The 23692-nt window shown below is 52.0% G+C and overlaps 1 protein-coding gene across 4 annotated transcripts in view; it reads left to right on the top strand.

The window, feature by feature from the left end:
• LOC128799329 (protein CEPU-1) overlaps positions 1-23692 on the top strand; it is a 356251-nt gene that overhangs the window by 204736 nt on the left and 127823 nt on the right. For 2 of the 4 annotated variants that reach the window (XM_053963659.1, XM_053963657.1), the window contains exon 1: positions 12385-12746. In XM_053963659.1, the coding sequence (XP_053819634.1) occupies positions 12580-12746 (167 nt within the window). In that variant the 5' untranslated portion in view covers positions 12385-12579. Of the gene's footprint in view, positions 1-11673; positions 11707-12384; positions 12747-23692 lie in introns of those variants that run through there. The other 2 variants (XM_053963660.1, XM_053963658.1) reach the window with 2 other exon arrangements.

The raw sequence follows: 23692 nt of genomic DNA, 5'->3' as shown, positions 1-23692 counted from the left end.
TGGGATATACAACAAGCACTGTGACATAATGGATTTTTATTATTATTAGGCTCCCAGTGCCTGTTTCCCTGTCAGTGTAACAGGGCTAATGAAATGTCCCCACAGCTCATGGGGCTTGGGAGAACAATTTGGGCGGATCTCCATAGCATTTGGAAGAGGTGGAACACTGGTTGTTATTTATTACAGATCTGGTTTACTTAGCCCTGGGTTTATTGAGTCTCTCTCCCACTCGCAAATGCTGACCACAGCTCCCAGCGCTGCTCCTGGTGCCAGGGATCCTTCCTGTTGCCTCTGAGTTGCCAGCTGGACTTGTGGACTCCAGCTCAGGCCAGTGGGCCAGGTTCATCCCTGGTGTACCATCATTGACTTTAATTGAGCTACCCCAGGGAAGAATTTGGCCCGCTCTGGTTGTGAGCTGTGCACTGATGCCAGGCAAAAAGCACAGCAGGTGCCAGCAAGGGCTGTAACAGCCCCATTTCAGCGTGGGATGGAATTCCTGCACCTCTGTCTGCTGTGTGACACCAGCATCCACTGATGGGCAGGGAAAGGGGAATCCATCAGCACATTCCTTACAGGACTTCACATCTCATGGGCTTCCAGATTTCATCTCCCTGTCTTGTCCCCTGACTGCCTGGAGGTAGACAGGGAGAAAAAAGGCAAGAAGGGGGAAAAAATGGGCAGTGGATCCTTAAGAGCTGCTGCTCTCAGGCCCTCTGGATCAGACCCAATTTGCTCCTTACATTCTCGTAACTGGCATCAGAACACGTGTGTAGAAGCAAACCCTTGTTTCCTGGTGGCAAAGTTTATTCTGGTTTTACTCAGGATCCTGGGTACCACAGCCCCAGCATCGCCCAGGTGGGTGACAGTCACTCCTGCAGCATCACCTCGGCCACCCCCCGGCAGTGCCCGTATCCAAAATCCTCTTCCATCACCTCCTGCACACTGCCTGGAGGCAGCCCCTTCCCAGGGAGACAATTCAACTGCCTGGTTCAAAGCAGAGGGAAAGTTTCAGTGCTGGCAGATCTGGGGCAGAATTTTAAGAGTGTCTGAATTTCCTCCCGCTCTGTCTGAAGTGAGGCACATCCAAGGATGCAGCCCTCGGCTTTCATCCACCTCACCGCAGGCATTGTGAGCTGTTCTCTGCATCCGCTCTCCCGGCTTCATATTTCCTGGGGTGTTTCAGAGAGTGGCTCTGGCTTTCGAAATGCAGGGCCATCCTAAAAAAAAAAAAAAAAAAACATATCATTAACTCTAAATGCAACAAAACCGTGGCTTTTAGTGCATCCTCCCACCTCAGCCTGCTGGGACGTGGTGGGATGGGGTTGGTTCTGTGATGGGAAGAGGTGGATGTTGTGATGGGATGAGGTGAGAGCAATAGTGGGATGAGATGGGTGCTAGGATGGGATGAGGTGGGTGCTGTCATGGAAAGAGGTGGATGTTGTGATGGGATCAGGTGGGCATTGGGATGGGGTGAGGTGTTGCCATGATGGGATGAGGTGGGTGCCGTGATTGAAAGGGGTGGGTGTGTGATGGGATGAGGTGAGAGCAATAATGGGATGAGGTGGGTGTTGAGGGTGATGAGGATGGGACGAGGTAGATGTTGTTGTGATGCGTTATGATGGGATGAGGCGGAGCTGCTGGGTGCAGAGGGATTTTATCTGTGGCTCAAACAGCTGGAGATTTGCATCTCCCACCATCTCCTCTGCCACCCTGTCATTCTCAGCCCTTCTCCTCCCTGGGGGGTGTGAGGCTCTTTTGTAGCCGTGGCTGCACAGCTCAGGTTATCTCAGGACACGGGGTGCAGGGAGCAGCAGGTTTGATGACAGCAGGGACACGCATGGAAAAGCTGTGGTGCAAACAGTTGGAAACTGATAACTAGCAGAGATGCCTTTGCCAGGAGAGGAAAAAAATGCCTGTAAATTTGCTTTGTTTTGATATTCAAATAGTCCTTCCCGTGTATGTGCTAATGGGTACGCTGGTGTTATGGCATTATTAGAACAAAATATTTAGACGATTCCTAACAGAATTTGTGTTTCACAAGCTACGTGGAAATGTTGGCTTGGAAACTACAGTGGTGTTAGAAGACTGTTTCTCCCAGCGGGTAATAACTGGCCTGAGTTGCTCTGCAGGGTTGGGGCTTGGAGTGTAGGATCCAGCTGAATTCTCCAAGGAATCCCTGCTAGACAATGTTCCCCTCCCCAGTATGAAAGGAGCACCCTAAATACAGACCAGGGGGAGCCTCAGCACCTTCTACCCTTGATCCCTTTCCCTCACGTGCTTCCCAGCTTTGTGGGATGTGAAAGGCTGTTTTGAAAGGACAGCTCTGCTTCTACTGTGTAATGGCACAGCTGAACCCAGGGCAGCATCCCCCAAGATCTCCCCTGGCTCCATCAGCTCTGTGCCTGGATTCCTCAGCTGAGGCCAGGCTGAGGCTCTTAGTTCTTCATTCCCACCGAAATGAGCAGCAAATCAATGCAGGCCTAATAAAAGATGATTGGGAATTGCTAATAGGAGTGTGGGAGGGCAGCCCTGCCTCCCACAGCCAAGATGAGTATGGATTTTCTTGTGCCAGGGACTGTAAATGCTTCTGAACTCCCCAGGGAGCCCTGGATGCTCACTCTCTCCCTTCACCCTCATCATTCTCCCACCGCCCTAAAAAGGAACCTGGCAAAGGCAATTAGCTGGGTTAATTAGCTGGAAGTGGCAGGGCGGGCTCAGCCTGGGTGGGATGGAGTGAGCTGGGACAGGGTGCGTGCTGGGGGCAGGGAGCCCCTCGACCAAGGGCAGGGTTAGATTGGATAGTAGGAAGAAATTCCTAACTGTGGGTGTGGTGAGGCCTTTGCACAGGTTTCCCAGAGCAGCTGTGGCTGCCCCTGCCCTGGCAATGGCCAAGGCCAGGTTGGACGGGGCTTGGAGCAACATGGGACAGTGGAAGGTGCTCATGGTGGGAGGCCCTTCCATCCCAAACCATCCTAGGATTTTATGACAAGATCATCTGCCCTGCTCCTGCCCCGGTCAGAGTTTAGTCCCCATCCCACTGTACCTGTGCAGGGGCAGGAAGGGGAGAAATGAGGTCAGAGAGTGGGAACACAGTTGGAAAGGTTCTCACTGCCTGGCTGCTGGGCTTCAACTCCAGCTCCTGGTAGCTGCTCTCTCCAGCTTGCCTTATTTATAGACTCACATCTCCCCCACTCTTCTCCCTCTAGCAGCCACAGTCCCAGCACCCCAGAGGCTCCCCACCACTGACAGATCAGCACCAATAAACTCCCTGCTTCGCTCTGCACTCGGCAGCCAAACCCCTCCTGCCTTCACGTTGGTGCTGCTGGGGGATGATGTATGAAATCCAAGTCGGTTTGATTCATACGAGTTGTGTTCACCTTGCAGAACAGGCTGTCACCAAAAATAATAAACCTCCTTGTTTTAATGCCTGGAGAGGCTGTTGGACGAGCAGCAGGACAGGTTTAGATCCTCTTCCAAGGAAAAGGACGCTTTTGAGAAAGACGGATTGCAAGCCACGGGATGGCTGCACGAACGGTAAATAATAATTAGAGCTGTGTCTGGAGGCTGCATGGGGAGCAGGGACCTGTCAGGCTTCGTGTGGCACTGTTGTTCTGGACAGGACAATTCCTGACCCACGGCCTGTAAGGTCTAAATGATGTTGCCAAGAGCAGGGGGTTGGCAGTGCGGGTGAAGTGACTTGTCCCTTGTCACCCAGGAGAGAGGTGGCACAGCCCTGGGTGCTGCAGCTGCTGGTTTGTGCAGGATGGGGACCAGGGTAGCTGCAGTTCATCATCCCTTACATCCACAGGCCTTTGCAAGAAGAGGAAAAACCCTGCTGAGCAACTCTTTACCCCCTGATTTATAGTTCATCCCTTGAATTGTTGTCATGCTACAGTACAGTCCTTCCCTGAGCTCACACCTGCTTCCAGGAGGAATTTTCTTTGGAGTAAATGCACCAGCACAGTATCCAGTGAGGTTGTATCTTCATCTCTCTCCTTTTTGGGTGTCTTGGCATCAGACCTCCCTCCAGCAGGGTGCTGGGTGCCCCCAGCACAGCCCCTTGGTCCTTCTCTCTTTGGATGCTCTGCTGTCTCCTGCCTCGGGATGTGATGTCCAAAGCCCCACCCTCCTCCATGTCCTGGAGCAGCCCACACGTGCACATGGCATTGAGGCCAAAAAGTATTAATGGGGGGAAAAGTTAACCGCGTTTATTGAACTGCGAAAAAGGTTGTTTTTACATCCCTTTATTGGAATATAAAGACAGCTTTTATAACCTTTTAAAGGGGCATAAAAGCAGCTTGGAGACCAGAAACCTCGCTCCAGTGGAAGGCAGGGAAAGGGAAAGGGAAAAGTGCAAACATCTGCCACGTTCTGAGGTCAAGAGTAGCTGGGGGGGCTGGCTGGAGCTGCTGAGACCCCAGGTCTGAGGTGGTTGTGGTGTCACCTCTCTCGGGGAGGTTTGCAGCCCTCGCTGCTGCCCACTGCCCTGGTCCTGGGCTGGAACAGTGTTCCTCCCTCTACAAGTGCAGGGCCCTCCTGGGAGGGGGAGGTGTTGGACTTAATGAACTCACCTCTTTCATTTTTCTCCCCAGTCTTCTGTGAATAAATACTGCTTTGGCTTCATTCCTCCTGGAATGAGGGAGGAGGGAATGTGTAAAGCTCTGGCCTTGAGGCTGGAAGGAAAGCTTGCTCTGTGACTGCTCTGGCCTCTCTCATGACACCCAGCCTCTCTGGGGCTTCTGGGTGGGCCAGCTCACAGCCTCAGTGGCCCAGAAAGTATTGGTTAATTTGGGATCTGGAGCTGGCACACTCATGGGTAGGATATCCTCTGTCCCCCTGATGCTTTCAATATTTTGGGACAAGCACAGGGGTGTGCAGCAATCCCTCTCCTCCACAGCACAGGATTTGCTGCCTCCTTGCCCATCCAAATCAGCAGGTCCAGCTGCTGGTGGGATGTGGTTGAGAGCAGCATCTTCAAATCCAGGAGGAAGCTCCTTCCAGCTCTTCCAGAGCTCCTGGACAGCGCTCCGAAAGCATTTGGCGTTGCAGGTGGATAGAGCCTGACCAGCTCCTGCTGGCACACTCCTCCCAGGACGGAGCTGGATTTTCTCCACCCAGTGGGGGAGATGTGCCTTTTTCTTTGCCTTGTTCCCTCAGCGGTGGCTCTGACACGACATTAAGAGAGGAGAGTGACCTTTCCACCGGTCTGCAGCTCCGGGGAGGGGAGAGCTGAGCCCTGTCTGCAGCAGGCACCGCTGGAATACGGATAGGTCACGGGGCTCCCTTATCCCCATGCCATCTCCCAAATAATAAGCTTCTCGAGATAAAGTTGTAGGGCTGTAAAGAGGACAGGAGCAGGAGCAGCTGCTTCTAATTTCACTTTATGGGGAGGGAGGTGATGCTGAGAGCACCCCGCATTCTCGGCACATATTTTTCATCATTATAGGCAGAAATGCCAGAGCTCTGACAGATATTAATGCAGTTCACACCAGGAGAAAATCTTCTTTCCATCAGGCTCCATGTGCAGCAAGAGGGCAGTGCCATTTGCAGCCCTAGGGAGGATGTGTTTGAAAGGTGATGTGTTTTTTACCTGGGAAGTTTTATTCCCAGACAAAGTTCTGTTTGGAGAAAGGGCACCTGAACCCATCCCACTGGGGGCTGTGGGATCGCTCTTCACGGACCTGGGTGAAGGGTGCATTTGCAGCAATGCTGGGAATTAATCTGGATTTTGGTGTAACTCAAATTCCCCTCTGCTGGCTCTGTCATGGCTGTGTGTCACCACGGGGGTGTGATTGTCCCATGGAGCAGTTCTGTGACCTGGGCTCCCATCCTCCCCTAACCCACAATGATTCTGTGAGGTTTTCAGACTTACCCCACAGGGAACTGCACCTCCTTGCACCCCTCAGCCTCCTTTTATTTGCTTAGCCCACTAAATATTCATCAGTAACATTTAAGACAAAAGAAAGAGATAATTACAAGGGGAGAGTTTTTTTTTGCAGTATTAAAGGTTAACAGAATTCTTGGCATTTGTGCCTTGTCGATCTCCATGTAATTATTCTCATTTCCCAGAATTCAGAGGTGACTGTGCCTGTTAACGCTCAAAGATGGTACCCCGGGAATTAAATTTATGAGATCATTTCTCAAAATCTTCAGATTCAAACCAAGCATCTTGCTTAATGGTAGGACTATTATTAATATTATTCTTGGATGCAGAGAGCCATGAGGGTCAGAGGACCAGTGGCAAAACTCAAATTGATACAGACAGCAATGGGCCTGGACGCTTTTCCCAAGGAATGTACACGAGCAATTTGGCAACTTCAGGGAAGCAGGCTGGCAAAAGATGGGTGCTGATTTGAGGTGAAAATGGAAAAAGCCCATTTTTGGCAGCGGCTGGTGCGGACTCAGAAAGGAAATCTTGGTTTGGAGGTGACTGATCCCAGTCTGGAGGCAGGTGCAGGCAATAGGGAGATCAGTGCCTCCAGGAGAGGCTGATTCCAAGGATGCAGAACACCTGGCAGTGGGCTGGGCTTTCACCCAGCACAGCTGAGCACGCTCAGTGCTTTTAGAAGAGGGATTTTAGGGGCTCTGCTCTTTGTATTTGCTTTTTATTGCATGTGGCTCTCTAAACTGAGATATGTGCTCCTCCCCTGTTGTCTGCTTCCCCTGGTTTTGTAGGGACTGAGCAGTTTTCTGCTCAGAAAGGGTTTGTGGGCAGGAAGCTGAGCTGGAGGGGGTGAACCAGCCAGGTTTTTGCTGCTCCTTGCAGTTGAGGATGTATGTGATATCCAGATGGGCTGGGGAAGGCTTAGCTCAGTGTGTTTGCCTTGGGACCATCCCAGGAGGAGGCACAGCAACTCTTGGAGCTGCTTTTCCAAACAATTATCCAGCACAGAGCCCCCAGACTGTGGGCAGAGCCTCAGAGGGGGTAGAACCTTGTGTTTTCACATTTAAGGGAGCCGTGCTGGAGCTCCCAAATACCCATGGTGAGATCTGAGGAGTGTCTGGCTTTGCTTTTCAGCTCATTCAGCTTTTTCCCCTTTTCACTGACTGCAGGGATTGAGTCGTAGAGCTCTGGGTTAATGTCACACACTTATCAAATGCCATTAGATGGATAATGACATGGCTTTATCCCACATCATCACTGTCCCTGGCACCTGAGCTAATCAAACACTACTGGGGCTGCAGTGTCTGTATCAAAGAAGTTTTTTGGGCTGCTCGTACAGCAGCATAAGCTCACAAGGAAGCCATGAGAAACAGATTTATAGAAAATCAATACTGATTTGTGCCAAGGATCAATCCCAGTTCATAATTCTCACTGTGCCAGTGTGGCTTGGTAGCTCTTTGATCAGTTTTTTAACTCTCTGCATAGATGTTTAACCTGGAGCCTGGACCTGCAGAGGTGTCACTTCATAAATGTGTGTGCCTGACTGGGCTGCTGTAAAAGGCCCAGACACTGAGGGCTGTGGGAGAGAGGGCTAATCCAAAGGGAAAAGTGAGGCCTTGAGGGCTGCTTTGCATCCTCCTGACCTCATGTCCCAGCTGCAGCACTGCCTGGCCCCTCTGCAATGTACAAAGAATCCCAGGATGGTTTGGGTTAGAAGGGACCTTAAAGATCATCCAATCCCACCCCCTGCCATGGGCAGAGACACCTTCCACCAGCCCAGGTTGCTGCAAGCCCCTGCAGCCTGGCTTTGGACACTGACAGTGATGAGATATTGAGTATCCTCAAGGCTGCTGCTGTGTTTTAGGGCTGGCAGAGCTGTGTGGGGCATTTTGCCTTTCCTTTTCCTCCGGGGGTACGCTCTGGGTTACCTGGTGAGATGGTGCAGGGAGATCAGGCCCGTGCTGGGTTTGCAGCACCAGTTTGGGACAGATTTGCAGCCTTTTCCAGGGCACCTGCTCCTCCAGCCCCTTGGCTGAGGCTTTGCAGCTCAGCCGGGGGTGCCCTGGAAGGAGTTAATTTGTGCTTGACAATTCCAAAGTCCCTGAGCACGATGAGAGCAAGCGACAAACCCGAGCCCAGCAGTTTTTTAAAGGGCAAACAAAATGTTCCTTTTTTTACTGCGAGGCACTTGGTGCAAAGTGCAGGCAGAGCAGGGCGGCGTGGCTTTAGGGGAAGGCTCCCAAAAGCACATTTTATTTAAATTTAATAGGCTGGTTACTGTAAGTTTATCTAAACTGCAGTTAAATATTAACAGCATCTCTAGCAGGGATTAATGGGGTCTCCTGCGTTGTTTTTAAGCACCGTGAGGAGGGTGCTGGGAGTCCGTGCCTGAGAGGGATTGAGGGCTGAGCGCCCATGAGGATGCGGCTTGCATTCCAAAATCTGCCCTGGAAACAGCCCTGAACAGGCGATTTCTCCAGCTCGGAGCGGGAATGCCTTTGGGGCGAGAAGGGCTCAAAACGGCTCCGGCCAAGTAAGGCTCCCAATCATTGTTCTTTAATTGGGGCCACCGATAACGAGAGGACAAACGAGGCAGTGAGCGGAGCTGGAGCCCGTGTCCTTTGTGGCTTCCGTGAATGGCTGTAGACACGGAGGGCTCAGCAGTTATTCAGAAAAAGCTCCCCCGGACTCGTGTGTCATTCACCTGACTAATGCCAAGGAAATTAAGCACTTTTTGTGCAACTCGGAGCTTACTGGAGGATAATGTGGTATGCGGTAGCACGGCTGGCGTTATAAAATCGTGTTTTCATTTGGAAGGAACCAGAGTGTCTCGAGCATAAATTATGTTTCTGATCATATTTGGCCATTTCAGATTAAAAATAAATTTCCACTTTGGGGCTATAGATTGCCATCTATCAACTCCCTGAAAAGGGAAAAAAGGAATTAAAAGGAAAATCTGGCTGTACGAATTGCCTTGCTATGACCTACTTATTGAAAGTAGTTTTTTGTTCTCCAGGAATGAAATCCATTGGTGTGGGGAGGTGTAGGATTGTATGGACGTAGGTTTGCAGACAGGTCTGCAGGATGGGAGGATCTTTAACTTGGACCTGCAAGAAGCTACAATAAAGTAGAAGATAGAGTCATGTTGGATACTTCCGAGGAAGCAGGAAAAAATGCAGCAATGTTGTTTCCCTTGATAGAGGAACTTGAACTGCGAATTTGCATCTGATTATCGGCCTTTGGGACCACTCAGATCTGCAGATTAGCTGCTTAAGGCTTGGTATTGCATGAAAAACCTGAGACTGGGGCAGTGTTTGCTGGGAGGGACCTTGCAGAAGGAGTCGGGGTCCCTTGCAGCAATCCAAATGCCATCATTCTTCCCTGTGGGACATTTCTGGGACTGATTTGCTCCCTGCTCTGCCTCTGAACCTCCTCCTCCCCAGCTATCGACAGAGATGCTCCTTTGGGAAGCAAACCCACAGGGCCTTGCTCCTTCTGACCCCTTCTCCATCCAGGCTTTCAGCATCCTCCCCTCCAGCTGCCATTTCCCACGGGGAAAATCCTTCTCCTGGCTCCATCCTTGCCGCTGCATCACTTCCCACCCGGCCCAGCCCTTGCTGCTCCTGCTTGTGGTCTCTGCCAGGAGAGGGGGGCCTTTAGCCTTGCTGGAAAGGAGAGCAGCGAGGTGGATACGGAGATAAAGATACACCTCGAGTGTGCTGTGCTTGGCTCGTTCTGTTTGTCTCCTGCCTGTTGCTCGAAATGAGGAGGAGAAAAAAAAAAAAAAAAAAAAAGACTTTCACCTAAGTAGGAAGAAAGGGAAGAAGCTGAAAGCGAGAGGCTGTTTGGTGCTCAGATGGGCTCAGCCCGTGTGCAGCAAAGTCTGCTGCTGCTGTGGTCAAAACCCAATGAAGGAAAAAAGACTCTCTCATCCCCAGAGAAGGCTACAAAGCTCTCTTTCTCTCACTGCTGAACCTTCACAGCTGGACTCAGTTGCTGGCTCCACTGCTGCTGGAGCAACTGAATTATTTAAAGGAACCTTGATTTGGTTTTCTCTTTGCTGTTTTCCCGCGTTGTGTTTATTGTCTATAGATATTTTTATAGTCCGAAGCAATTACAGCTGTCAGAAAAGAGACGAGCTGTGACAGGCTGATTTATATGTACATTGTATGTATGCAAGAGAGGGAGGGAGACCAGGGATTCTGCCGGGCTTTAGTATGCAGGAGCATATTGGATGTCAATTCCTTGGGATTTTCAAACAATGCTGCTGATGATCTCCTAACAGTGGGCCAAATTCAGCCCTGGCAAGGGCTGAAACAGCTCTGCAGGTCACATCTGCCCCAGCCTCGCCTGCTTTCAGTGCAGGGAGGTGTTTTTTTCCGCTCGTAATTTAAGATGCTCTTGGCGATCCGGGGCTGAATTCCGTGTTAAAAGGTTAACTGGATGTGGTTATTGGAATCCCTCTGGTTTTGCTGACACAGGAGTTGGTCTCTGCCCATTCAAAGGAGCGGCCCAACAAAGAGCAAGTTCTTGTGTGATGGTCCTGCAGGTATCCCAGCGGGGTCCCCATCCCGCCAGGGGTGCCTGGATGCTGCAGCGATCAGCAGGATTGCTGTGTTTTATTCTTTGCTGTCTTGTACACCCAGGTGCGATGACACAGCCCTGGATAGTTTTTTCCCCTGCCTCTGACGGTCTCTCCTTACGCAGTGAGGTTTCAGAGACCCCTCCCATGTAATTTGTGGCCCCAAAGGATCTGCTGAATGCGGCGTTCCCCCCTCCCTTGCCAGTTCTGACAGCCGAGTTCACTGCGGGGATTAAAGTCCTTCTGCCAAGAGCTGGGGAAAGCTGCTGTTTCCTCTGGGAAAGCACAGGGCTCGAGGCAGCACGTCCCACCAGCGCTAAATTCAAGGAGCAGAGAACCTTCAGACAAGGAAAAAGTAGAGAGACTTGCAGAGCAATCCCCTTCTCGTATGGCCAGTCAGCATGCACAATAATAATAAAGCTTTATTTGATGGAGTGTTTCCTCTGGCCAGCACAGCTCATAATGTTTTAGAGATTAAATAGCACAGTTAGTGAATTAAGCAGTAGTTTACAGGGGATTCGGAGACTCCAGGGATTAGTAACGGGCTATGGATCCTTTCACATCTAGGTCACCAGTTTGAATCCAGCTCAGGTTGCCAGCAGCAAACTCAAAAACAACCAAAAAAAGAAAAAAAAAAAACCACCAAAAAAAAAAACAAAAAACCACCCCACGTTGGTGCCGTGCAAAAGCTGCCGAGCACACGGTGGGGGAATGGAGGGAGGATTTTTGGGTAAGGCACAGCAGAGGGGGAGACCTTGTTTTCCCTAACAAGGAAAGCTCAGGGGTTTGAGGGGTGCAGCACCCCAAAAGCTGTGATTTTACTGCTGCCTCCAGGACTCGTGGCTCTGAGGATGCTCCCCAGCACCTTTTTGCCAGCATGGAATTGTGCCTGGAAATATTAATGTGTTTAGCCACTAGCGGAGGGAAGGAGGAATTACTCGGCATAAGCAAATGTGATATTTGTTAAATTATGAGCTGATAAAAAGTACACGGGGACCGTGCTTGTGGCTGGGGAGGAATTTGCCACTTAAGCTCACGCTGTGTCTGTGAGGTGCAGGGGACCAGAAGGACACGGTCCTGCCTCTCCTCATCATCACCTGGCTGGGGGGGAAGGGGGGAAATAATGCCTGTGCCTCAGTTTCCCCCCCCTGCACAGTGACTTTGCCGCCTGGGATGGGGAAGGTGCAGAGGTAGAGGAGGGCAAAGGGGAGGCTTGTGCGGTGCTGGCTGCGGGACGCAGGTAAGCGCAGGGGGAGAGAGGAGAAAGGAAGGGGGTCTTGCATCCCCCCGAAGAGCGCGGCGCGGCGGGGGTTAATGTGCGTGTCCTCCTGCGCATCCCGCCCCGCTGCCGCCCGCCCGCCCGTGTGCGGGGCTCGGGCCGTGCGGGAGCCGAGGCGCCGGGCAGCGCTGGAGCCGCTGCCATGACAACCCCGGGGATGCTGCCGGCCGGGGCCGGGGTGCTGCTGCCGCCGCCCCCCCGCGTCCCCCCCGCCCGCCGCTGAGGCCAGCCAGGGGCTCCGGCAGCCTGACATCCCCGCATTCTGCATCCCGCCGTCCTCTCATCCCCATCCTGCATCCCGCCTGGACCAGTCCCCCGGCAGCGGGGCGGGAGGAGAGGAGCTGCAGGGCATCCCGAAGGCTTTTGCCCGCTGCGCCTTCTTGCGCCTGGACACCTTTGCTAGCTCGCCACGGGGGTGTTTTTTGGGGTTTTTACTGGTTTTTGGACTGCCCCCGCCTCAGGACAAGCGTGCGGGAGTGGGGTACAGCCGGGCCCCCCCCGGCGCCTCCTCGCCCAAGTGAGCCTCGGACTGCTGCCCGAAGAACCGGCTCGCCCAGCACCTTTGCCACTTCTCCTCCTCCTCTTCCTCCTCCTCCCCCCGGCCCTCCCGTCCTCCTCCCTCGCCCGAGGACAGCGGGACTCCCTCCGATGCCGCTCGGCAGGCTCAGCGCTCGCAGCCAGCCTTGCCGGGGGCTCTCCTGATCTCCGTGGAGCTCCGCAGCGCTCGCCCCGGTGGTTTTGCTCCCCCCCATCCCTCCTCTCCACCCACCCCTTCCCCCTTTTCGCCTTGTCGGGTGTGTTTTTTGCCTGTTGGAAAAGTCCCCGCTGCCCAGGATGGGGGTCGGTGGGTGCTTGGCCCTGCCCTGGAGGTGCCTGGTCGTCCTCTGTCTCAGGCTGCTCTTCCTTGTGCCCGCAGGAGTGCCCGTGCGCAGCGGAGATGCCACCTTCCCCAAAGCCATGGACAACGTGACAGTGCGGCAAGGGGAGAGCGCCACGCTCAGGTAGGAGCAGCTGGACCGGGGCTTTGGGGGGTCGGGGGGTCCTGCTTGCGTGGTGACTTTGGGGTCGTGACTCAGTTTCCCCGCGGGGGATGGATGCGCCGTGCCGGTTGGCGGTACAGGATGGTACCGGGCAGCGAGCTGAGAGACTGGCGTGCCAGGGGATTGGGCTTGGGCTCAGCCCTCCCAGTTGTCTTCGGGAAAGTTAGTGGGGGATGAAAAATAAGGGAATGTGATTCCCTTTTGGCGTCCTGCCCCACAGCAGTACGAGGCAGGGGCTCAGCTGCTGCCGGTACCGTGGCTCGGCCACTTCGGCTGCGTTCGGTGCAGATAAATCCCGCTCTGCCCCTGGAGTGCAGTGCCCGGAGTGTCTCCATCCATGTCAGACCGCCCCAGCCTGGGGAAAGGGGGAGTTGTTGACCCCCTGGTGTGGCTTTGTGCCTTTATCTCAGGTCCAGACCCGCTGGAATACGGAAGTGCAGGACTGGGCTGGCTCCGGGCAGGTTAATGCTCGGCTCCTTAAAAATCCCCTTGCTCCAGAGGCAAGGGGTTGCTGCTCCCTGGCAGCATTCCCTCCCTGGGAAGGGGAGAAATGGGGGCTGGGCGCTGCACCAGGGTCCTGTCTCCTGCAGCAGCGATCCGAGGGGTTCGGGGGCTGCCAAGGAATCCATAATTTTGCTCAGTATAATTTCTGGGACATCTTATGCCCAGACACTCGTCCCTGTCCTCACAGCAGATGGGCGCAGTCATCCCAGAGGATGTTCGATAGGGACATTAAAAATCAAAAGCCGGGTTTTAATTGCAGCGCTGGGAAGCGGCGCTTGCAACTCCGGCATGCTCGGGAGCGACTTTGCTCCTCCGGAGCATCGCGTAGGTGACACCAACATCTGCGGGGCCAGCTGGGTGTGTGCGGTGACACCGCACTCCTGCTTCACGCCAGCCGGTGGAGAGGGGCCAAGCCAGGGCAGAAAAAAAGCCCCGGGAGGAATTTCAGCAGGAATTCTCCTGCGATTCAGTTGTTTGCAGCCAAATCTTGTGTCCCCCCCCCTGCCAGTGCTCCTGGGAGGGTGGGAGCTGTGTTGTGGCCGTTCCTCTGGATTTGTCTTGCATCATGGCACGACTGAGCAAAGAGGCTGGAAAACGGGTGGCAGAGGATGGAGGACGGAGTGTCTTGCTTAGGAATTTGAGCTTAGCTTAAAAAAGTAGTAGCTTTTCTTTCCTGAATGGCTGTGTTCTCCCAAGTGCCAAAAATCTTGCAGATCCTGCTGTCAAAGAGGGAGGGGTCTGGGCAGTGAAACACACGGGGTGGCAGCAGCTGGGTGGGTGCTCTGCAAACTTATGGGAAGAGGCCCTTGTGGGGACCTGCACAGGGTTTTGGGCATAGATCAGGGATCTTGATCCACAGCACGGATTGAGGTGCTCTGCCCTGGCACTGGGTGGGTGCTGGTGTTGGAGGAGAACAAAGGGAAGCTTGGGTGAGTCAGCAGGAGGGATTCTCCTGTCAGGGAGGCTTCATAAGAAGGGGGACAAATCCTGCCCCGGGAGGTGGCTCTGGGGAGGGAGGAGAGCAATGTGCCATCGTCCCAGAGCTGCCATGGGTGCGTCCCAGTAGAGCTGGGAGCTGCTCTGGTGGCAAGGGATGTCTGTGTCCCCTCGTCAATACAGGTGTGCCCCAGGAGAGGGGCACGTGGGCTTTGGGATGTGCTGCCTGTGCAGATGCTGTTCCCACTGTGCTGATGGCATTCCTGCTGTCCTGCCCCTGGAACGGGGATTGCTCTTGGAAATGAACGGCTTGCTGCCACTGCCAGCTCGGTGCTCTGCTGTGGTGACAGAGACATGCAGGAGTGTGGTTGTGCCTGGGCATTTGGAGGTGTTTTCCTGCTGGTTTGAGGTGGGAGCAGTTGGCCCAGCAGGCAGTGGGACATTGCTGCATCCCCCGGTCAGTCCCAGTCGTGCTGCACCGTGGCAGGAGCTGGGAGCAGCAGAGCACATGAAAACCAGAGGAAATCAAGGAAGCATGAATCTTCCTGCCTGCTCCCCTCCCAGCCCAGTGTGCCCATCGATCTGTTGTGGAGGAGTTAACTTGTGCAGAATAGCAATTCTGCTACAAAGGCTCTGGCAGACCCCAGCAGTGCTCCTGGCCACCTCCTGCCCAACCCTGCATGGGTGGCAGTGAGGGAAGGGTAAAAAAAATCAGGTCTAATCCAATCCCACTCATTTCCATGCAAGGTGGGAGGACAGAGAGCTGCAGCCAAGGATTTGAAAGGAGAGATGTTTCTAGAGGTCCCTTCTTGGTGTTTCACAGATGCCAAAAGGGAAGAGCAAGCTGAAAACTCAGCAGCAGAACTTGCTGTTTCTCTGGAGCACTTGGAAAGTCCTGTCCCGAGGGAGAGGCTTTGGCTGTTGGAAATAGGTTATTTTATTGGGGTGGCAGGTGCTGAGGAACCCAAGCTGCTGTCGAGCAGCCATGCCCTGCCAAGAAGGCTCTTTTCAGCTCTGTCCCTCCAAGCAGAGCGAATTCAGTGCCGGGAAAAAAGCTGGATTGAGAGCTGCAAGGAGACTTCCCTGTTGTAAAGGCTTTGCTCCGTACAATCCACTGGAGGGAATCAGTTTAGGGCCAGAGACGTTGGAGATGTTCAGATGTTTCCTTCTATCTCGTGATGTTTCTGTAGCAGGGTACAGGCATGTCACAGGTACCAGCACTTTAGATCACTGATTTAAATTTAAATCAAGCTTTAGATGTTGGGTTAGGGCTGCTGTGTGGGATAGAAGGGGTAGGATTTACTCCTGGAAGCAGCAAAGCCTGCAGGAATAGGGAAAGGGTTTAAGGGTGTTGTGTCCAACAGGACCGTGTTTTCACTGATGGATGTGTTGGTCCTGCCTTTAGGGTTACACTGAGGAATTGTGTGCAGGTGAAGGTCAGAGTTTTCTGTCCTTCCTCGTGACCCCAAGCACAGATCACAAGGATGAGGCTGATCTTCATCCCCTCCCACCATGTCCAGGCAGTTCTGCCCTCACCAGCAGCGAGTGGTTCATGCTGGAGAGGGCCCGTCCTGAACTTCCATGCAGAGCTTGAACCGAGTCCAGGCATTGCTGAGACCTTTGGAGCAGCTCTCTGGGCACCAAAACAAACGGCTTGATTATGATTTCACTTTAATTGGCATCAGTCAGCGCTTTCCGTGGTGAGGCTCTGACATTCCCATCAGCAGCACAGGCGCCTGCATGGTGTCCCCTGAATCCGCCAGTGCTCCTCTCTCCATCTCCTCTGGTTTCCTTGGCAGGGTGATGCAATGCCTTCATTTGTTCCCCTCTTTGATCCCAACACCAAAAGTCAAATCTGAGTTAAACATGAGGCAAAGCTTTTTTTAACCCTGATGTTTCCTGTGGTTTCCACTCAGCCTTTGAAAAGGGCTGTGAGCTCTGTCACTGAGCTCTGTCATTCTTTACCTAAGCCCGTTTTGCAAATTTATTTGGCCCCTGTTGTGCTCTTGAAATAATTTTAGAGAAATGATGACTTGGCTGTGAAACAAAACAAAATCAAGCATGTTTGTTTGATGGGTGCAAACAGAAAGTGCTTGTTTGCTAAGCAGAAAAGACTGTTTTTCAGAGATGGGCCTGTTTTCTGTGACTCTTTTCTGCCCCATCTTTTCCCCTTTATTCACAGGAATTTGTCTTGCTGTGTTTTCATTGTCTAACAGAAAAATAGGGATGATCTCCAATGGGTAAATGTGGTGTGTTCCTGCACCCAGGTCCTGGGGGAGCCTTTGTGTCTCCCCCAGTGCTTTTCCTGCCAGCATTTGAGCGAGGGTGATTCTCGCTGAGGTTTTGGGCAGCTGCCTTTGTGGTTTGCAGTCAATGAGTGCAGAAATCCTGTGGGGGGAGGAGGCCAGAGGAGCCCATTCCCGGCTGTTTGTGCCTGGGAAAGCCTTGGCTGAGTCATGGGGTGTTCAGGGGGGCTCAAAGAGCAGTGCCCAGCGCCGGGCTGGGCTCCTGGTGTGAGTAACAAAAGCCAGACAGGGAAGAGGATGATGATGATGAAAGGGGCCAGCCCTGATTGCTTCTCTGATGGCTGCCCAGCTCTGTGTCCATTTTGCTCCAGGCTCCCACTCCCACTCTGCGCTGCAATAACCCCACTGAGGGAGTGTTGCTTGTCCACCCTGTCCCACCAGCTGAGAACACCCCAAGTTAGGTATTCCCATCTCCTGCCCTGCCCAGCCAACTCCCCCCCTTCCCTGCACAACCACCACATTCCTTATTTCCAGATCAGTGCTCATCTGCCTCTCCAGGGCTCAGACCTGTGGAAAAGCCATCCCATTCTGATGGTCTCCACGCCCAGTACCTGGTAGTTTTCATCCTGCTGCAGTTATTTATTTTAGAGACTCCTGATTGCTTACCTGCCTATTTCCCAAGCCCAAAGTGGGAGATACAGCTGGGGCTTGCAGAGGCCAAGGTGCCACACCTTTGCTTTTCTCAGTTCCTGAGCAGTAAAGGAATTCTGAGCACCTGGGATGGGCTGGGAGCAGCTTCCAGCAGTCGTGTGGGGATGGTGTGAGGATGGAGCTAAGCTGCACACTCATGTCTTAACCTAAGTTAATTCCCCTAATTCTCCAGTATCCACCACCTTTGCACTTCTCCTTCAAACCCCTCTCCTTTTCATCCTGAAGTTTAGGGAATAAATTCAGGGCTGTGGTGACCCCTCCTGCATTAAGGTGAGGAAGGAGCAGAGCGTGTTCTGCATCCCTCATGGTGCCACTTCACCCCACCTCCCTCTTCTTCCCCTTGTTGCTGGGTCCTCCAGGTCAGGGTTTTGTCCCCACATTCCTGGGGATGCCCGTGGGAGAGGCTGCAGGAGCCCCACGTGCTGGGTTTGTAGCTCACGAGCCGATTGCTTTGCTGGCGATGGCACGTTTCTGAAAGAGGAGTTTATTACCAAAGTGACATGTCAGCAAATCTCTGCCACCTCTCTCCCATCTCGGAGATGGAATCAGCTTAAAGTGGTGAAAAAAAAAATTGTCATATGCATGGATTATTCTTTTTTTTTTTTTTTTTTTTTCCCTGAGTGCAATTTCCATCTGAGATGAGACAAGCTCCTGATTGCTGTGCCAGAGGAGGGTTTCCCTTTATAGCTTTCCTGTGGAGCTGCTGCCTCTGGTTCACTGGAGCTGGGGTCTCCTAGGGGACAAGTGGGAGCTTTTTTGGAGCTGTCATCTCCACCCTGGCTGAAGCATCTCACATCTGGAAAGGCTGAAGTCAAACAGACTTTACCTTCGGATGGGGAAGGGAGGCCAGAGCAGCCCCACAGGTGGCCAGTGGAGGCATGCTGGGGTGGGGTTTCTAACGCTTAAGGCAGGCTTAGGAAAAGAATTTCCAGTTGTCAGCCCTGCCCTCGGCTCCTCGTGTGACGTTAGGTGCCCTCCCAGGCCCTATAAATGTCTTGATTCGTGCACAGCAATTGCAATGCTTCCTTTCTCTGCTCCATGAGTCATCTGCTTGCGTTGCACTCTCTTTGTGGCAGGATTCATCCCTCTGCAAGGAAAATGCTAAAAGTGCCCTACTGGAGGGCACCAGGGGTGTCCACCCATGTCCTGCCCTTGCTTGGGGTTTGAAGAGGGGACTGAGAGCTTTATTTGGTTGGACATGCCAGGGAATTGTCATTTTGGGGGTACCTGGTGTGTGGCTGGGGTACTGCAGAGCTGCTGGGAGGGTGGATGGTTAGGTGGGAGCTGAAGTAAAATCAGGGATATTGGGCCCTGGGGAAGCAATGCCTCTGTGGGGCTGCTCACAGCCCCAAAGCCTGCTCTGAAGCTGCTTCACCAGAACCACGAGCTGATGTAAGCCTCAGACTCGAGTACTTGTGGGTGCCAATCCAAGGGATGGCACCTGGCCTCACCTCTAGCCTTTGGCTGTCCTGATGTGCTGTCCCAGTGCCACCCTGGCAGAGCCCTTTGGGCCACACTGCTGCTGGCACTGCAGTCCTGAGCTGGCAGCCCCACGTGTGTGTTAACAGAGGTGGCTTGGGGATGTGGGTCATCCTCAGCTTACCCAAGTATTTGTCACTTCTGTTGGCTTCACTGGAGTTACTCCAATCTATGCCGTTGGAAAAATCCTTTTCTTGATCAGACAGAGTTGTTTTCTTCCCCCCAGACCTGCCAAAACCTGCCACTTTGAGCTCAGACACCCTCATTTTCCTTCAGAAGAAAAAAATCAGGAAGGAACTAATCTACGACCACATCAGTGGGAGCCTGGGCTAATAGAAATTGTAATGAGAATCCAGAGCCAAACAAACAGGCAAATGGGGAAAATGCAATCCCAGTGATGCGACGGAGAGATTTATGCCAGCAAAGGGGCTGATCCAGTGCTCATTAATGTCACCACGCGTCTTTATCCCAACTGTAATGGACTGGGGATCAGGTTGGAAGACAGCATTTCAGTCTTGCTACAATATGCAGACTGTTAGCGGGTTGTGTGTGGAATAGCAATGTGGAATTCCTTCTCCTCGGGGTTTGCTCGTTGTTGCATGTGGCACCTTTGCAAAGCAAGTGGGAAATACCTTCTGCTCTCCTTGGGTTTGGTTCTCGGAGGTGCAAGGCTGTGAAGGAGCCAAGTCTGAGGCTCAGGCTTGGCTGTCTGGTTGCTGCAGCGTCTGCTGAGCCGCCGACAGCATCTCCATCGTGAGGATATTAAAAATCCTGGTTTAAATAAGGATTCTTCAGCTGCTGGGGAGTGGTGTTGGCTGTCACCACCACAGTCACGCTGGGAAACATCCTTACTTTATGTGCAAAGTGAGGAGGCAGATGGGTGGGTATGGAAAATCTGCGGGCAAACTTGACTTTACAGCTGGATTCTTCTCTGGAAAAATCAGGGAGAGAACAGGGACAAGGTCTGGAGAGCTGAACCTGGTCTGAAGGTGGGGACACCTTTGGGGACAGTGCTGAACAGGAAAGGACAACAAGGGTCAAACAGGAGAGGAGTGAGTCCAGCTCTGCATGTCAATGAGGACAGAGTAAATAAGGGATAAAACCACCTTCCAACATGAGCAGCTGGTGAAATATCACAGGATTTTTTTCCCTGAGATGGGAGATTTTGTCCGGCTCTGTGCCTGCAACCATAAATGGCTCTGACACCTGTGTCTGTTTTATCAGACACATGGAGAGCCCCGGCCATGATCCAAACATTCATTACTTGGGATTTTTTAGTCTCTTTTTTCCCTTTTTTTGTCATGGTGGGATCATTATTTTCGCAGCTTCACATCCTCAGTTCAGCAAAACCAGCGTGTTTTTCAGCCTCACGGTTTTTACACATCTCTAATAAGAAGCATGAGAGGAAGCTGTTGAGAAAAGCAAATTCTCAAAGGTATGAAAGGAGGGCAGGGCAGCTCCAGGCTTGGAGACACTACCAAATCTCAAGGTACTTTGGAACTACAGATAGGCACAGCACTAATATTTGAAGGCATATTTGGATTCTTATCCTTCAGTCCTTCAAATTCAGTTATTTATGTGTAGGGCTTTATTCCTTAAATAACCTTAAAAACCATAAAGATAATTTTTAATTATCTTGCATCCTTTTTCCTCTCTTATAGTCCAGTAGAAAGCTCTTGATGAGCTCAAAGGAAAGGTGACTGAGGTGAAAATTCAAGGAAGTATTTTCCAAGTCCTTTTTCTTCCATTACTATTCAGCAGGCACTGGGAGAGCACCTGCTTCTATTTTCATTCAAAAATTTCAGACTTTTATCATTTGTTAAATAAGAAAATAATTTTTCTTTTTTTAATTCAAACCCAGATATTTTTATTAAACAATCCATTTCTTTCTTGCATACCTTGACTGGAAAGGATTTGACTTAGAATTCCCTTGTGGGGGAGAGGGCAGGTTTGAGTTTGCTTGGAAAAATAGTATTTCTTTCCTTTTATCTGAGTTTGTGAGTGCAGTGAAGCATCTTCTCAAATGTTACAAGAAGTTCTCTGATGAAGCTAAAGCAAGATTTGGTTGAAAAGTGTTTTATAGGAAATAGCAAGATTCTGATTTCATTCAGTCTCAGAAGGGAAGGATTTCTAGACACAGTCAGTTTCCCTTTAGCTGAAAAGAAATTTTTCCTTACTCACGTCAAAACTGCTTTACCTCTTGGGTCAATTTTTCCATCAAACTTCATCTCTGCTGTTACTGCTATGTGGAAGAGCTGCTTTGTTTTGAATCAGACAAAGGTTATTTTGAATGATGTTTTCCAAGGCCAAATTTCCAGCTGGCCAAGCCACGTCAGGACCCTGCTTGCTCTGCCAACTTCCACAGTGTGGGAGTCAGGGCAAAATGTGTCAGCGTTGGGAGGGAGCAGTTTGGAGGTTCCTCATGGTGTGTGTGATGTGATTTAGTCCTCTACAAACACGAGGAGCCAAAGGTATCTTGTTGACCTGGACCAGTGGAATTGAAGAGTCTCTTCCCTCTCTTGCATTCTGTGGCAGGGCAGGATGTGGGGGTCGGTCTCTTCTCACGAGTAATGAGTGATAGGACAAGAGGAAACAGCCTCAAATTGCACCAAGGGAGGTTTAGTTTGGATATTAGGGAATATTTCTGTACCAAAAGGGCTGTCAAGCACTGGAGTGGGCTGCCCCAAGGCAGTGGTGGGGTCCTCATCCTTGGAGGGATTTAAAAGCCACATGCACGTGGGACTTGGGGACACGGGTGAGTGGTAGCCTGGGGGAATGGTTGGAGTTGATGGTCTTAGAAGTCTTTTCCAGCCTGAACAATTCGGTGTTCAGAAAGTCAAAGTCCCATCCTGGGTGGTTATTGCTTCGTCATGGAGGTGGTTGGTCAGGGGAGACGCTTTCACTGGTGCATGTCAGCTGGGCTCCTAAATTTCTCCTGTTGTCCTTGTCTCCTGGAGGATGGCAGCTGCAATTTCCTTGCTGGTTCCAAGCCAGCAGCTTGCAGACTGTTGACATTGCTCAGCAGACACGGGGCCTTCACCTCAGACACCTCTGTGAGTCTGAAAACAACGCAGACATTTTTGGCCATACAGAGGTGCTCTTGGTGACCTCCATTCGTTCAAGTGGCACTGCCTGAAATAATCTGAACTTCTGAAGGGATCACAGGATGATCAACATCCTCTTGGTCCTTCTAGAAAAGGCTGCAGGTTTGGTGGCTGTGCATTGTTAGGAGGAACTCCAAGCACCTTGATGGCTCTGACTCTCTGGTGTTGGTGGGAGCTGCAGGATGATCCCCTTGCAGGACTGGTGGGAAGGGAAGGAGAGAAGGTGATGCCCTGAGCTGTGCCACCCATGCTGGAAAGGGAGGCTGTTGAGAGGCACCGTGGGGCTGCCGAATGAGCACGCCGGGGACGTGTCAGCTCTTCCTCTCAGCTTCTCTCCACAGCGCCAACTGTCAGTAATTTAACGAACGTTTTGTAAATAAATGTGGCATTCGGACAGCTGTCACCGTGCCTGTTATAAACACTCCCTTTGTCACTAAAAGCTGGCAGTACTGCTCCGTTTCCCCTGCAAAGGCAGCCACCACTGCCAGTTAGCTCCCGAATCCAGGGCTGTCAAGGAATCACATGCTGGGCGGTGGCTGGGACACCGTGGCTTCGCACAGGGAGCCTGGTGAGGCATTGCCAGGGCCTGGTGAGAAGGCAGCTTTTGCATCTCGAAAATAAATAAATGGCCTGAGCAGTGAGCAAGAAAACCCATCTGAATTTGGCTGTGGGGCTGGTTCCCAGCCAGGAGCCCGGGCGGTCCAGCTGCAGTGTCAGTGGTGGCACTTGGTTCTGCTGCCATCCCATCCCGGCTTCGTGGGAAGCTCTGATAGGATCAGAGGGGGAGCTCAGCCAGACCCAGGATCTGATGTGCCAAGGGAGTGATTTGGTACCAGCATTGTGAACGCTTTTCACTTTGAGCAACCTGCTCTAGTGGAAGGTGTCCCTGCCTATGGCAGGGAGTTGGACTGAGATGAGCTTTAAGGTTACTTCCATTATCCAAACCACTCTGGGATTCTCTGAAAAGTGGGCTATTCACTCATCAGGATTTGGTTTTGGGAAATTTGGAGTCTCTGGGACTGGTTGGATTTGAGTGGTGGGATCAGCCCTTTGAGATCTGCCTTCTGTCCATTGGTCTTGCTCAACACACCTGTCCTATCAGGAGAAGATTCTACACCTCCAGGCAGTCAGGATGCTTCTCCCACTAATGAACAGGACTGGCACACACATTGCCCAGAAAAGTTGTGGCTGCCCCAGCCCTGGAAGTGTCCAAGGCCAGCTTGGACAGAGCTTAGAGTAATCTGGGATAGTGGAAGGTGTCTCTGCCCATGGCAGGAGGTGGAATAAGATGATCTTGAAGATCCCATCCATCCCAAACCACACTGGGATTCTATGAACCAGGAGAAGGGATGCTGTTAGGTTTCTCATTGCTGGGAATTCTTGATTTTGTACTGCTTTTCTCCTCTCATTTTTCTGGGCCCTGCAGCTCCAAACCCCCTTTCCCTGGATTTTCTGTTCTGGTGCAGGGTGTTTTAACTTCCAGCTGTCAGCACCTAAGGCCTGGCCGTGCTGCAGCACTGGGTGATGCAGACAGTACAGGAATCAGCACATGACATCTCTCTCCCTCTAAGCTGCTGTAAAATTAGCTTCATCTCAAGTGGCAGAAAATGATCATATCCTCGCTTGAGGGCGATGAAGAATATTCCTGAGTCACTGCTAGTGATGAAACAGGCAGAAAATCCAGAGTGATACACAGCTGCCCACTCAGTTCTAATCGCTGAGGCCATTTGCTGCTGCAGAGCCTTAAGACACAGCTTCCTCCTTGTCTCCCTCCCTTTCATCCATCACTCCCCATAGAGGCCGAGGCTGCAGATCCCAGCAGGAGCAGAGCAATTTCCTGTCCCACCAGCGAGGCTGCAGGCTGTGAGCAGCGTGTCCTCTTTCCCTGTTCCTCTGAGACGAGAGGAGGGGGTCAAAGCTTCCCTTT

Source organism: Vidua chalybeata, chromosome 23 (genome assembly GCF_026979565.1).
Source record: "Vidua chalybeata isolate OUT-0048 chromosome 23, bVidCha1 merged haplotype, whole genome shotgun sequence".
NCBI lineage: Eukaryota > Metazoa > Chordata > Aves > Passeriformes > Viduidae > Vidua > Vidua chalybeata.
This window is presented reverse-complemented; position numbering and strand designations above follow the sequence as displayed.